Here is a 16,391-nt window from a genome sequence, read left to right on the forward strand (position 1 = left end):
TCAGACCACTGCCCCGCCCCCACCTCGGCTACTCAGACCACATTTCTGTTCAAGACAATCAGTACACGCTCCAAACCAGAAGACGTGGGTGACTGTGGAGGGGCGTACACTGCTGAGGACCTGAGACTCCACCTTCAGGGAACAGAAAGGGCTAAATTGTCCCAGCCATCAGAGAACAAAGCACGCATGCCCAGAAAATCCACAGTCACTTCACGGATAACGGCACATGTGGCAGGGCATTGTCACATGCCTATGACAGAGATGCCTCAGTTCCAGATGCACTGATCAACATCTACACTCGGTTTGAGGCACAGAATGGCTGATTCAGTCTATTGCTGTTCACTCTGCTGACTCATGACTGTGCAGCAACAATCACATCATCCATCCATCTTCTACCACTTACTCCTTCAGGGTCACGGGGAAAACTGGAGCCAATCCCAGGGAGCATCAGGGTTCACCCTGGACAGGGTGCCAGTCCATCGCAGGGCACAATCACATACACACTCACACACCCATTCATACACTACGGACACTTTAGACACTTTAGACACGCCAATCAGCCTACCATGCATGTCTTTGGACTGGGACGGGAGGAAACCGGAGTACCCGGAGGAAACCCCCGCAGCACGGGGAGAACATGCAAACTCCGCACACACATGGCCCCGGAGGGAATCGAACCCCGGACCCTGGAGGTGTGAGGAGAACGTGCTAAGCACTAAGCCACCTTGCGCCCCCAATCACATCATCAAGTTCATCAATGACACGACTGTGGTGGGTCTCATCAGCAAGAACGATAAGTCAGAATACAGAGAGGAGGTGCAGTGGTTAACGGACTGAGGCAGAACCAACAACCTGTCTCTGAACGTGGACAAAATGAAAGAGATGGTTGTTGAGTTCAGTAGAGCACGGAGTGACCACTCTCCACTGAACATCAGTGGCATGGAGATCGTCAAGAGCACCAAATTCCTTGGTGTTCACTTGACAGAGAAACTCACTGATGCTTATAGCGATGTTGTTGATAGACAAAGGTGGGTGTGGTTGTTGGCCTGAAACTCTGGGTTTAGATCAACTTGCTTCTTGAAATAGGTCTCAGATCTCTGGGCTCCACTATTTTGAACTCTCTCAAGTGGGAGGAGAACATCACATGCCAAGTCAAGAAGACACAACGGAGAATGTTCTTTCTGAAGCCATCATTAAGAGAATCCTTACATCCTCATCACTGTGTTGTTCCCTTCCTCCTCTTCGCAGTCCAAGAAACTATTATAACGAGTAATCTGTACTGTTGAGAAGATCATCAGCTACCTGGTCAGTACTATCAACTGACAGTGCAAGAATACAGGGCCAAGAGAACTCATCACCAGAACAGCTCCTTTCAGTGTCAAGCTCATCAAGAGCAATTTTGTTTTCTGGGTTCTTGACTCATACATATTTAAGCTGTGCAGTTTATCACCAAATGTATTAATTCTGTCGTTATTAGATACAGCAGTAATGTCTGGACTATAACAGCTAGTGCAATAGCAATGCCTGCACCGAATGCACAATACACTACAATCTATTTGGACACTACCTCAAAGAAGGTATCTAGTAAATGCGTTATTCTTTTGCACCAATAAAGTGTTATCTGTCTCCAAGTCTGTATCTTAACTTGTGACGCTGTTCAGTGTTTATATGTTGATTTTTGTCATTATGATGAATATTTGCTGAACTAGACATCTTTCACACTAAGAGAAATACTGATACATGTCTGTGCATCTCTGATCACACAATTTCCTGGTGAATAAAGTGTGTTCTGAATCTGATAAGTAGTGTGAGCAAAGGGGGACTGCTTTCCCCCCAGCACTGCCTCTTTTTGTTGGATAAGGACTAACCTTCTTCCAGTGGTATGGTATGGCTATTCATTCTGCATGCGATGCAGGGTTTGAAAATACTTCTGTCAGTCAGCACTCTCCTGTAGGTTGGCATTTTAAGGGCACACATCATTTAAGCCAACCTCAAATCATTTGACCCCATCGTAGAATCTAGCTATAGTTCTAGATTCACTCTCACCATCACCTTTTGAACCCTTGGAGGTTTTAACCATCTGTCGTTAAAATAACTCTCTTCTGATACTCATCCTGACATCTATCAAGCAAGTGAGCAAGCTTCAGGTGTTATCTATGTACCCCTATTGTACACACTTTATCTCGGGTCACACCAAAATTACAATGCTGCCGAACCATGCTTTCCTTCATAAATCCATCATGCAAATATTCACTATAGAAGTACTCAAAAATCTATCCAGAAGGTATTTAAATCTTTTGAAAACTAATTGACTTTATCTATATTATTCAGTACTAATTTTGAAGCAATGGTTCTTTTTTCTACTTTTTCCTAATTCATATTTTATCTTTTTATTTTACTGTCACATGCACATTAGTCATATTTATGATGTACATTAGGCCAAACGGATTTTCTCCCTACGCTTTCATATTTTTAATGTCACATCCACATTGCTGTCATAATATGAAAGTTTCAAGACTTAATAACATGCAAAAACTGTATTTGTAATGCAAAATCATATTTACCGAGGGTGCCAATATTAGTGGAGGGCACTGTATCTGTATAAGACTGTAGATTTGATTTACAAGGATGAGATGTGTCTTCACATGTGAATGCTGTAGAGATGATTATTCATTAGCATTGAAAAATAAATATAATTTTGCTATCGCGTCTTTATTATCTCATAACTGTGTCTACAGGAGTTTGTATAGAGAGTGAAATACTGACCCACAGCGATCAGAGTGTTATTATAGATGGATAATTCGTGAAAAATAAACAGTACACAAAACAAAAACAAAAAAACCTGCAGGAACCGCTCCACAAATATCCAGATCAACACCGTATTGTATTATATATAATATCAAACAGAATAAAGCTCTTATATAATATAATACAGTACTGTAAATATTTATTATATTGATGGTGGGAATTAGATTTGTTATAGAAGCTTAAATTAAATCTAATATAAAAGCAACATTTAGGTACATCATCAAAAAGAGGCTATTTATGAAAGAATATTGATTAAAGCAGAGTCTGTCTGGAATATTCGTAGAGTTATAATTAATTTAAAGCACCTCCTAAACCACGAGTAAAACAGAGCATAAATAACAGGATTAATGGTGGAATTAAGAAAACACAAAATCACAAGTTTCTGAAATGTTTCTGTCTGTACTTCAATAACATCACCTAATAAACTGTAAATAAAATACGGAAGTAAACACATCAGAAACACAGACACTAAAATGCCCAGGACTTTAGCTGCTTTTCTCTCAGATTTCATCGAGTGTGAGGTGATTTTCTGTGTTTTAGGCCGTGTGTGATTATTAAGCTCTCTGATAGCAGTGGCATGTTTCTTAGCAATCACAAACACTCGAGTATACAATATGATTATGACAGAGAGTGGAAATATAAATGAAAATATAAGGTCAATTACAGACCAAACATCATTGAGAAAGATGAAACACTCTCCAGGACATATTACAGTATTTGTAAAGTTTCCATAGTAATATAAGAGTGCTGAGATATATGCCAGCATCACACACCAGACACATACAATTACAATACCAGTGATCCTCACAGACACTCTGTTCATGTAGAGAAAGGGGTTTGAGAGAGCCAAATACCGATCCACAGCGATCAGAGCGATATTATAGATGGACGAGATTGTGATGAAATAACTAATTAAACAAAAACTGATGCAGAAATCTCTCCCAAAAATCCAGCATGACTCGATTATGGAGATTAACATCGGCGGCATTACTAAAGCACCAACGAGGAAATCCGATACAGCCAGAGAGAGCACGAGCATGTTTGTCGGTGTGTGAAGCTGCTTGAAGTGAAGAACAGAGATGATGACGAGCATATTTCCACACACTGTTAGAAGAACCACAGCAGCTGAACACACGTACAGTAAGATATAAACTGCAGGAGATCCAGATCTCTCTGGACAGGAGAAATGCTCACAGAGATCAGACTGGTTAAACTCCGTCAGGTTCATTCTGTCATACTGCCACAGAAATACATCCTATATTAGATGCTAACATTGTAAATCTGTACCTGCAACAAGTCACAATCAAATGACTTATGGCTCAAACGGGTCTGGTGTTTTTATAGTTTATAAATTACTCACACCCCCTGAGTTTGAGTGGCAGCATGTGAATACATATGATGTCATGCTGTGTTGGAATAGGCCTAGTAAGTACTAGTGAGAGACTTAAACCTGCCATTATGCAAATTTGTGTGCAACAAATTCTCAATTAAATATCAACACACAGTTCTTATGCTGAGAACCTGCCCTATGAATTAAGAATAAGTGTAAAAATGGTTAACAAATCATTTTCAGAATAAATCATTATGCCATATTGTTCTTTATGGCTTTGTCACAATATCCAATATTGCTATATGAACTAGTATGGAAAATGTTTTCCACCTACAATAAAGGAACATGCTGTGATATTTAGACACACTATATTACAGTGTATGACTATAATAAATTGGAACTGTTGATGGGATATAATCTCAACACTATTTAGTACAGTAGCATAGTGATTTGAGCATCACAGACCATCTGTAATGATAAAGAAATTCTAACACTGCTTGCTAACATGGACAAAGTGCAAGTAAGGGTGTGTCATTCAAAATCTGACAACACAGTGGTATTGTCTGGCTTTAGGGGAAATTTAAGTATTGTCCAATTTTTTATCTGATGTTAACTGACACTTCTTGAAAGTCCTGCCCCTTCCCATAGATTACATTCTTGACTGGACTTGTGGGGTGCCATCACTTTCTGTCAAGGTAAGTGGGGAATGTTTTGAGATCACTAATATTAAATAGAATCCATCAATGTATGTTTGACCTAGCTAACACTAGACAAGTACATAGATAACATTATACAACAGCTACCAGTAAATTCCAGTAAAGTTACCAGGCTGTTGCACTGTTCAGATACACCATCTATATATTCTTATACCTCAGCAAAAAAAAAAAAAAAAAAAAATCGGTGTCCTCAATTTGTTCAGTGTAGCACATTTAAAAGTCAAGTGTTGGCTAAATTGCTGTATACTATCTTCAGCTAAATTTAAACAGTAATGAAATAAATTGCAAATAAAATGAAATAAAAGATAAAATAATAATGATCGATCCAAGATGGTGGAGCGGCAGTAGAACACAGCGGCCTCTCCGGATAAAAAATGGAGCTATTTTTGTTTCGTAACCCGATTTTTTACAGCACATGGACATCAGAGCAACCGGTGTTTATGTTTATCATCGCCAGACACTTGTAAAATGCAGAAACCATGCAACAACCAACTTGCATGATGATCTGCTGGAAAAGCTACGCGATCTCGGCTTGCTGTGGAGAACAGGCCTCTAGTCCTCAGTGTCACCTGATGTTGGTGGCCGGGGGAAGGGAACTTCACAAGCAGTGTGCGAGGAAGGGGCAGCGCGGCAATAAGCCGGGGGTCCGTGCTAGGTTAAAAACAAACCTTACACAGCTGGATCTCCCGTCCATCCTGCTCTCCAATGTCTGTTCTCTGAACAATAAACTGGACTACATCCAACTCCAGCAGGCAATGTGGCGTGAGTTTAGAGACTGCTGCGTCTTTGTTTTCACTGAGACATGGCTCAGTGACTGAGTTCTGGACGCCGCCATTCAACTAGATGCGCTCGCCTCATTTCGTGCCGACAGAAATGCAGCTCTGTGCGGGAAGGCTCGTGGTGGTGGCTTGTGTGTTTACATCAACATGGAATGGTGCAAGAACTCGGTGTTAGTTTTTAGTTACTGTTCATCGCTGGTGGAGTTTGTGACTGTTAGATGCAAACCATTTTATTTACTGCGGGAATTCATCACTGGCCTTATAACCGGAGTATACATTCCCCCCAGCGCTAATGGTAAGGAGGTGCTCGGTGAACTGTATGGGGCTATTAGTGAACTGCAGAACACACACTGATGGACTGTTTATCATTGCTGGAGATTTCAATCATGCAAATCTCAAATCATTACTCCCTAAATTTCACCACCATGTGAACTTTGCAACAAGAGGGGTGAACACGCTGGATCTTGTTTACACAAACATCCCCGGTGCGTACCAGGCAGAGCCCAACCCCCACCTCAGCTACTCAGACCACAGCCCTGCCCCCACCTCGGCTACTCAGACCACTGTGGAGGTGCGTACACTGCTGAGGACCTGAGACTCCACTTTCAGGGCAGGTAACAAAGTGGCCATAAGAACAGAAAGGGCTAAATTGTCCCAGCCATCAGAGAACAAAGCACGCACATGCCCAGAAAATCCACAGTCACTTCACGGATAACGGCAGGGCATTCAGGCCATCAGCAACTACAGGACAACGTCACATGCCTATGACAGAGATGCCTCAGTTCCAGATGCACTGATCAACATCTACACTCGGTTTGAGGCACAGAATGATGTGGTGGCAAGGAAGACCACGCCTCCTTCCAACGACCAGGAGCTGTGTCTAACCACGGTTGACGTGAGGAAACCTCTATGCAGAGTTAACCCATGGAAGGTTCGTCAGCTGGACCAGACAACATTCCTGGAAGAGTGTTCAGAGGATGTGCAGATCAGCTGGCAGATGTTTTCACTGACATCTTCCTGCTTCAACATCTCCTGAGCAGAGCCATCGATTCCAACGTGCTTCAAGGCGCCTCAATGACTAGTGTCCCGTTGCACTCACATCCATCATCATGAGACTTGTCATGAGGCACATCAAGATCCATCCATCACTCGACTGCTCAACGGATAATGCCATCACCACCACCCTACATCTGGCCCTCACCCACCTGGACACGTTCGGCTGTTCATAGACTTCAGTTCAGCATTCAACACAATCATTCCTCAGCACCTGATTGGTCTGAACACCTCCATCTTCAAATGGAAGATGGACTTTGTGACTGTGAGACCTCAGTCAGTCTGGATCAGGAACAGCATCTCCAGCACCACCACCCTGAGTGCTCAGTCTATTGCTGTTCACTCTGCTGACTCATGACAACGCACAGCTCCAATCACATCATCCATCGTCTACCACTTACTTCTTCTTCAGGGTCACAAGGAAACCTGGAGCCAATCCCAGGGAGCATCAGGGTACACCCTGGACAGGGTGCCAGTCTATCGCAGGGCACAATCACATACACACTCACACACCCATTCATACACTACAGACACTTTAGACACGCCGATCAGCCTACCATGCATGTCTTTGGACTGGGACAGGAGGAAACCGGAGTACCCGGAGGAAATCCCCGCAGCGTGAGGAGAACATGCAAACTCCGCACACAGATGGCCCCAGAGGTGTGCGGAGGTGGAGGTGGAGGTGTGAGGTGAATGTGCTAACCACTAAGCCACCGTGCACCCCCAATCACATCATCAAGTTCATCAATGACACGACTGTGGTGGGTCTCATCAGCAAGAACGATGAGCCAGAATACAGAGAGGAGGTGCAGTGGTTAACGGACTGAGGCAGAACCAACAGCCTGTCTCTGAACATGGACAAAATGAAAGAGATGGTTGTTGAGTTCAGTAGAGCACGGAGTGACCACTCTCCACTGAACATCAATGGCTCCTCCATGGAGATCGTCAAGAGCACCAAATTCCTTGGTGTTCACCTGACAGAGAAACTCACTGATGCTTATAGCGATGTTGTTGATAGACAAAGGTGGGTGTGGTTGTTGGCCTGCAACTCTGGGTTTAGTTCAACTTGCTTCTTGAAACAGGCCTCAGATCTCTGGGCTCCACTATTTTGAACTCTCTCAAGTGGGAGGAGAATATCACATGCCAAGTCAAGAAGACACAACAGAGAATGTTCTTTCTGAAGCCATTATTAAGAGAATCCTTACATCCTCATCACTGTGTTGTTCCCTTCCTCCTCTTCGCAGTCCAAGAAACTATTATAACGAGTAATCTGTACTGTTGAGAAGATCATCAGCTACCTGGTCAGTACTATCAACTGACAGTGCAAGAATACAGGGCCAAGAGAACTCATCACCAGAACAGCTCCTTTCAGTGTCAAGCTCATCAAGAGCAATTTTGTTTTCTGGGTTCTTGACTCATACATATTTAAGCTGTGCAGTTTATCACCAAATGTATTAATTCTGTCTTTATTAGATACAGCAGTAATGTCTGGACTATAACAACTAGTGCAATAGCAATGCCTGCACTGAAGGCACAATACACTACAACCTATTTGGACACTACCTCAAAGAAGGTATCTAGTAAATGCGTTATTCTTTTGCACCAATAAAGTGTTATCTGTCTCCAAGTCTGTATCTTAACTTGTGATGCTGTTCAATGTTTATATGTTGATTTTTGTCATTATGTTGAATATTTGCTGAACTAGACATCTTTCACACTAAGAGAAATACTGATACATGTCTGTGCATCTCTGATCACACAATTTCCTGGCGAATAAAGTGTGTTCTGAATCTGATAAGTAGTGTGAGCAAAGGGGGACTGCTTTCCCCCCAGCACTGCCTCTTTTTGTTGGATAAGGACTAACCTTTTTCCAGTGGTATGGTATGGCTATTCATTCTGCATGCGATGAAGGGTTTGAAAATACTTCTGTCAGTCAGCACTCTCCTGTAGGTTGGCATTTTAAGGGCACACATCATTTAAGCCAACCTCAAATCATTTGACCCCATCGTAGAATCTAGCTATAGTTCTAGATTCACTCTCACCATCACCTTTTGAACCCTTGGAGGTTTTAACCCTCTGTCGTTAAAATAAATCTGTTCTGATACTCATCCTGACATCTATCAAGCAAGTGAGCAAGCTTCAGGTGTTATCTATGTACCCCTATTGTACACACTTTATCTTGGGTCACACCAAAATTACAATGCTGCCTAACCACACTTTCCTTCATAAATCCATCATGCAAATATTCACTATAGAAGTACTCAAAAATCTATCCAGAAGGTATTTAAATCTTTTGAAAACTAATTGACTTTATCTATATTATTCAGTACTAATTTTGAAGCAATGGTTCTTTTTTCTACTTTTTCCTAATTCATATTTTATCTTTTTATTTTACTGTCACATGCACATTAGTCATATTTATGATGTACATTAGGCCAAACGGATTTTCTAGCTCCGCTTTCATACTTTTAATGTCACATGCACATTGCAGTCATAATATGAAAGTTTCAAGACTTAATAACATGCAAAAACTGTATTTGGAATGCAAAATCATATTTACCGAGGGTGCCAATATTAGTGGAGGGCACTGTATCTGTATAAGACTGTAGATTTGATTTACAAGGATGAGATGTGTCTTCACATGTGAATGCTGTAGAGACGATTATTCATTAGCATTGAAAAATAAATATAATTTTGCTATTGCGTCTTTATTATCTCATAACTGTGTCTACAGGAGAGATTACATGTTAACTGAGAAATAAAATAGCAAGTTACAAAACACTAAATTAGAATAGTGATCCATTTTAGCATCAAATGTTTAAAAAAAAAATCCCAATAAAAGCACCATTTAATCTTTTTCTATTGAAAACCTGTTTGTTTTTGGCCCACGTGTTAATCTGTACAATTGTTGACATCCACTGTATGCTATTATGTAATATAATACAGTACAATATAAATTATATTGGGGAGGTGGGTTGATTTGTTACAGACGTTTAGATTATATATAAAATAATAGCAATATTTGGCCATTGAATCAGAAGAACTAAAAATATTACTAAAAATATTTAATAATGCAAGAGTTCAGTTGGAATATTTGCAGAGTCATAACCCGCAGTAAAACAGAGAATAAATAAATTATTAGATTAATGGAGGAATTAAGACAAAACCTGTTTATAAATTCTGTAATGTTTCTGTCTGTAGTGTGATGTCATCACCTTATAAACTGTAAATAAAATACAGAATAAACACACCAAAAACCCAGAACACGTTACAAAACTCATGACATTTCCCTTGGAATAAAAAAAGCTATGTTTATACACCAGACACACAGCGATTAAAGAACATGATACTACACTTAGTCCTCCTAGAAACTGTGTTTGTATAGAGAGTGAAATACTGACCCACAGCGATCAGAGTGTTATTATAGATAGATAATACTGTGAAAAATAAACAGTAAGCAAAACAACAACAGCAAAAAAAATGTCAGAAACCTCTCCCCAAATATCCAGATCAACAGCGTATTGTATTATATATAATCAAACAGAATAAAGCTCTTATATAATATAATACAATACTGTAAATATTTATTATATTGATGGTGGGAATTAGATTTGTTATAGAAACTTAAATTAAATCTAATATAAAAGCAACATTTAGGCACATCATCAAAAAGAGGCTATTTATGAAAGAATATTGATTAATGCAGAGTCTGTCTGGAATATTCGCAGAGTTATAATTAATTTAATGCACCTCCTAAACCACGGGTAAAACAGAGCATAAATAACAGGATTAATGGTGGAATTAAGAAAACACAAAATCACAAGTTTCTGAAATGTTTCTGTCTGTATTTCAATAACATCACCTAATAAACTGTAAATACAATATGGAAGTAAACACATCAGAAACACAGACACTAAAATGCCCAGGACTTTAGCTGCTTTTCTCTCAGATTTCATCGAGTGTGAGGTGATTTTCTGTGTTTTAGGCCGTGTATGATTATTAAGCTCTCTGATAGCAGTGGCATGTTTCTTAGCAATCACAAACACTCGAGTATACAATATGATTATGACAGAAAGTGGAAATATAAATGAAAATATAAGGTCAATTACAGACCAAACATCATTAAGAAAGATAAAACAGTCTCCAGGACACATTACAGAACCCATGAAGTTTCCATTGTAATATAAGAGTGCTGAGATATAGGCCAGCACCACACACCAGACACATACAATTACAATACCAGTGATCCTCACAGACACTCATGTTCATGTAGAGAAAGGGGTTTGAGAGAGCCAAATACCGATCCACAGCGATCAGAACGATATTATAGATGGACGAGACTGTGATGAAATAACTAATTAACCAAAAACTGATGCAGAAATCTCTCCCAAAAATCCAGCATGACTCGATTGTCCAGATTAAGATCGGCAACATTACAAAAGCACCAACGAGGAAATCCGACACCGCCAGAGAGAGCACGAGCATGTTTGTTGCTGTGTGAAGCTGCTTGAAGTGAAGAACAGAGATGATGACGAGAAGATTTCCACACACTGTTAGAAGAACCACAGCAGCTGAACACACGTACAGTAAGATATAAACTGCAGGAGATCCAGAGCTCTCTGGACAGGAGAAATGCTCACAGCGATCAGACTGGTTAAACACCATCCGGTTCATTCTGTCATACTGCCACAGAAATACATCCTATATTAGATGCTAACATTGTAAATCTGTACCTGCAACAAGTCACAATCAAATGACTTATGGCTCAAACGGGTCTGGTGTTTTTATAATTAATAAATTACTCACACCCCCTGAGTTTGAGTGGCAGCATGTGAATACATATGATGTCATGTTGTGTTGGAACAAAAGGCCTAATACTGACTAGTGAGTAGTTAACAAAACATTTCACAATAAACCATCATGCCTTATTCGCTGTGTGTCCCTGTCTCTTCATGGCTTTGTCCCAAATAAAGTTCTCCAGCTACAGTAAAGAAACATGTGATATTTAGACACAGTATATGACACAGTATGATTATCATAAATATGAACAGTTGACAGGATATAATCTCAACACTATTTAGTATAGTAGAATCGTTATTTGAGCATCACAGGCCGTCTGTAATGATAAAGAAATTCTAACACTGCTTGTGTACTAAATGGATACAGTGGTAGCTCAGTGGTTAAGATGCTGGACTACAGATCAGAAGTTTGTTAGTTCAACTACCAGCACTGCCAATCTACCACTGCTAGGCCTTTCAGAGAGACACTTAAGCCTCAACTACTCAGTTGTATGAATGAGATAAATGTAAGTCAGTCTGGATGAGTGCATCTGCTGTAAATGTAGTCAAGCTTAATTCTTCTTTTCATTGCTTACCCTAGCACGGACAAAGTGCAACTGGTGTGTCATTCAAAATATGCAAGGACACATGGGAATCCAGGTAACCATCTGTTTCAGAAGAAATCAACAGGCAGGCACTTCCAAACCCAAGTCCCCAAGAAAATGTTGGGGTTACGCATGTAACCCTGTTCCCTGTGAAGGGAACGAGATGTTGCATTTAGCATAACAGTATGGGAAGTGCCTTGCGCGCGTGACCGGTATCTGAAGCTTGTGTAAAATCATGCCTCTACTTATAGGCCTGCCTTGCAATTAAGCGTGTCGCATGATATATATATATATATGGCACCTGTGAACCACGCCATCAGCCTCTATTATCTGAAGCGAAGACGCAATTCACAGGCCTGCCCTCGTATGACAGAGCTATGCAACGTCTCGTTCCCTTCTCAGGGAACAGGGTTACATGCGTAACCCCGACGTTCCCTTTCAAAGGGAACTTCGACGTTGCGTTTAGCATAACACCATGGGAACGGGAATACCCGCTCAGTCATACCGAGGGTACGGCCTGTTCAAAAAGACCCAAGCCCGAGGGTCACTGCAAGACACTCGAGCCCGGGGTGTAATGAATATCCAGGCTGTAATAACGAATGAATGTGTGTGGTGTAGACCATCCTGCAGCAGCACACACATCCTGCAATGGTATCCCATTGGACAAAGCCTTCGAAGAGGCGACCACCCTAGTGGAATGAGCTCTTATGCCCAGAGGCGTGGCAAGACCGCGCGGCTCATTAGCCATAGAGATTGCTTCCACTATCCAATTAGAGATGCGCTGCTTTGACACAGCATCACCTTTACTGTCGCCACCAAAGCAGACCAGCAGCTGCTCCGACTTACGCCACTGGCCGGAGCGGTAGACGTAAGTACAGAGAGTCCCTTACTGGACACAGCAGGTGCATCCTCTCTTGTTCCGGTGTGAGGAACGGAGGAGGGCAGGAAGCCTGCAACACCACAGGGTGGGCAGCCGATGTAGGCACTTTAGGAATATAATCCGGCCTAGGATACAGGGAGGCCTTGGCTAATCCAGGGGCAAAGTCAAGGCAGGAACTGGCAACAGAGCAAGCTTGTAGACCTCCCACTCGCTTGAGAGATGTCAGGGCCAGAAGTGCTACCTTTAGAGTCAGAAGCTTCTCAGAGGCTGACTCTAAGGGCTCAAATGTGGCCCCTGACAGACCTTCCAAGACCACAGAAAGGTCCCAGGAAGGTATGCGCGGCCTGCAGATGGGCCTCAGCCGTCTGACACCACGCATGAACCTCGATGATAGAGGATGTTGCCCCACAGAGGCTCCATCAACCGGGGCGTGGCTGGCCGAAACAGCGGCCACATAACCCTGATTGTAGAAGGAGCCAACCCTGCTGAGAAACGTTCTTGTAAGAACTCCAGGACTGTAGCTATTGTGCAGTTCACTGGGTCTAGCTGACGTTCCTCACACCACAAGACAAAAAGCCGCCACTTGAGCGCATACAATTTCCTTGTGGATGGTGCTCTAGCATTTAACATGGTCTCTACAACCTCAGTTGTGAGACCAGAATCTATGAGCTGGTGCCCCTCAGGGGCCAGACCCACAGTTTTCATAGTTCTGGAACTATGGGTGATAAATCAGCCCTCCGGTTTGAGACAGTAGATCCCTGCGGATGGGAATCTCCCAAGGAGTACCGTCCAGCAGGGAACCATATTCGAGCTGGCCAATAAGGTGCTACTAGCAGCAGATGTAGACGGTCTTGGCGAACTCTCGCTAAAACTTGTGGGAGCAGAGCGATCGGGGGAAAAGCATATAGACGTTACCTCGGTGACGTGTGCACCATGGCGTCCAGCCCCAGTGGTGAGGGAGGAGTGAGGGCGAACAACAGTGGGCAGTGTGTTGTCTCCTCGGAGGCGAACACATCCACTTCCGCTCGTCCGAACCTCCGCCATAAGGACTCCACCACCTGTGGATGAAGCCTCCAACCCCCAGGCCCCTACATTCCGGCTGCCCGGAATGTACATTGCACCCACTGACAAGATCTTTCCCTCTGCCCAGAGAAGGATTAGTTGTGCCTTCCTGAACAGAGAGTGTGAACGTAACCTTCCCTGGTGGTTGACATATGAGACAACAACTAGCACATGGTGACCTCTCAACTGAGGAAGAAAGAATTTCAGTGCTAGGAATACAGTCCGCATCTCTAGGCGATTTATATGCCACTCCAGATGAGGGCCGCTCCAAAGACCGTGAGCTGGACAACCATTTAAGACTGCACCCCAGCCCGTGAGGGACGCGTCTGTCATTACTGTCTTGCGGTAAGGAGATGTCCCTAGAGTGTGACCCGAGGCTAGAAACTGCGGGCACCTCCAAATACTCACAGCACGTAAGCATTGCTGTGTGACACTGATTGCTCTCAGAGGTTTCATCCTCAGATGAAGCCCCTGACTTTTCAGCCACCACTGAAATGGTCTCATGTGCAATAGGCCCAACGGTATGACGTTGGCTGCTGCTGCCACAAGGCCCAACATTCTCTCGTAGAGACTGGAGGGGATGCCCAGACCTAGCTTTATCTTGCTCAAAGTTGATAGGATCGATCCTACGCGTGTTGGGGGTAGAAACACCCTCATCGTAGTAGAATCCCATATAACCCCTAGAAAAGTTGTCCTCTGCACTGGAGAAAGCATACTTTTCTTGAGGTTCAACCTGAGCCCCAAGCTCTTCACGTGGGCAAGAACAACATCTCGATGTTGAACCGCCTGTTCCCTGGATCGTGCTAGAATTAAATAGTCGTCCAGGTAGTTTAGTACACAGATGCCCTGGAGTCGCAAGGGAGCCAGAGCAGCATCCATGCACTTTGTGAAGGTGTGAGGGAATAAAGCTAGCCTGAAGGGAAGAACCCGAAATTGGTATGTGTTGTCTCCAAACGCAAACCTCAGGAACTTCCTGTGACTGGGCGATATTCCTATGTGGAAATATGCATCTTTCAGATCTATCATCACAAATCAGTCCTCGAACTGAGTCTGTGGCCCGATAAGTTTGAGCGTCAGCATCTTGAACCCGTATGTCCGAAGAGTACGGTTCAGATGACGCAGATCTAAAATTGGCCGCATACTCCCACCTTTTTTGCGGACCAGGAAATAACGGCTGTAAAAACCTCCCTCATGTAGGGAACAGGGTACATGTTCTATGGCCCCTTTGTCCAAAAGGGAACTTACTTCCTGTGCTAACGTCGGGCTCTGGTCTGTGCTGACTAAACTGGACCCGGTAACCCTTTTCTATGGTAGACAGAACCCATGGAGACACATTTGGCAGTACTTTCCACGCTGCCCGATGGCCTTTTAGTTACATTAACTATTCCACATTCTATTGGAGGGAAAGCATCAGATTTTCGTTGTGCTGTGACAGCTCTCTGACCAGAGAATACTGAAAACATGGGGACTGCCTTGGCTAGGGGAGACCCTACAGTAGCACTGGGGGCTACCTGCCCTAACAACTTCATGTCCCCTGATACGTCCCTCCACGGCCCCTCAGGACCGCTCTTCTTTGACTGCTTATCCTTTATGACCATTCTCAGATCAGGCCTAGTAGCAGACCGCAAATGTGGCCGCCCGGTTCCCCTGGCTGTCTGCAGGGGTTGGCGGGCTGCCATACTCGCCTTCTGGGTCTCCCTCGCACTAGTGCTGGCCCGGGCTGCACTCGTGGATGCCCGGGTGAGCTTGAGACAACAGGGAAGGAACTGGCTTTTTTGAATGCTGCCATATGGCGAGCTCATTCAGCAGGTCTACTTGGTAGGCCTGCAACACTGTCATTGTCTGCAGTGACCCACAAGCAAGACTACTACTGCATAGGCTTGCCCACCCATGCCACGGTGGCCTTACATGGTGGTTTGGATGGCAAAGCCGGCACCCCTAATTACCTGCCGTCGATGGAGAGAGGTAGCTCACAAGCGCCTCCTCCACCTTCGGCATAGCTAAATAGCCATGCCGTTCATTCCCCACAATGACCGAATAATCCAACATTGTGGGGTTATAAATATGGCTTATGCATGGTTTTCCGCCAGAAGCCTGATATTTTGTCATGCACATCTGGAAGAAAGGGGAGTTTCTGCAGTGTTCACGATGAGAATAAACAGATTGAAAATTTATAACCCCAACACCTTTCATGTAATTTCATTTAATAAAATGTAAATTGTTTTAAGCAAATGTTTATCTGTGAAGTTCTCTTCTTCTTACAGTTTGCGCTGGGGACTTGAATTCGTTGTGTCACTTATGTCACTTTGCTCACAGCTGATTGGTCCAAGTTGGGTTTGAGTTCTCTTACCCAGAACAAAACCTGCCCTGGAGCAGGTCA

At 43.1% G+C, this 16,391-nt stretch overlaps 2 protein-coding genes across 2 annotated transcripts; both read right to left on the minus strand.

Moving 5' to 3' along the window:
• Positions 1-3,043: 3,043 nt before the first annotated feature.
• On the minus strand, positions 3,044-4,036 carry LOC128618109 (trace amine-associated receptor 13c-like). The gene has a single exon (XM_053641535.1). The coding sequence runs from the start codon at positions 4,034-4,036 to the stop codon at positions 3,044-3,046; it is 993 nt and encodes a 330-aa protein (XP_053497510.1).
• A 6,330-nt stretch (positions 4,037-10,366) lies between these two features.
• Positions 10,367-11,360, minus strand: LOC128616535 (trace amine-associated receptor 13c-like). The gene is made up of 2 exons (XM_053639115.1): positions 10,910-11,360; positions 10,367-10,878 (listed from the first exon to the last, which is right to left on the minus strand). Exons 1-2 carry the CDS (start codon positions 11,358-11,360, stop codon positions 10,367-10,369), a joined length of 963 nt encoding a protein of 320 aa, XP_053495090.1.
• Positions 11,361-16,391: the final 5,031 nt, after the last annotated feature.

Source organism: Ictalurus furcatus, chromosome 2 (assembly GCF_023375685.1).
Source record: "Ictalurus furcatus strain D&B chromosome 2, Billie_1.0, whole genome shotgun sequence".
Classification (NCBI taxonomy): domain Eukaryota; kingdom Metazoa; phylum Chordata; class Actinopteri; order Siluriformes; family Ictaluridae; genus Ictalurus; species Ictalurus furcatus.

What these genes read in the sequence shown, in the direction of transcription:
- LOC128618109 (XM_053641535.1), bottom strand. Translation starts at nt 4,036, where the DNA reads ATGAACCTGACGGAGTTTAACCAGTCTGATCTCTGTGAGCATTTCTCC.
- LOC128616535 (XM_053639115.1), bottom strand. Translation starts at nt 11,360, where the DNA reads ATGAACCGGATGGTGTTTAACCAGTCTGATCGCTGTGAGCATTTCTCC. An exon ending in CTGGTATTGTAATTGTATGT is followed by an intron (nt 10,879 to 10,909) that starts GTCTGGTGTGTG and finishes CCTATATCTCAG; the next exon opens with CACTCTTATATTACAATGGA.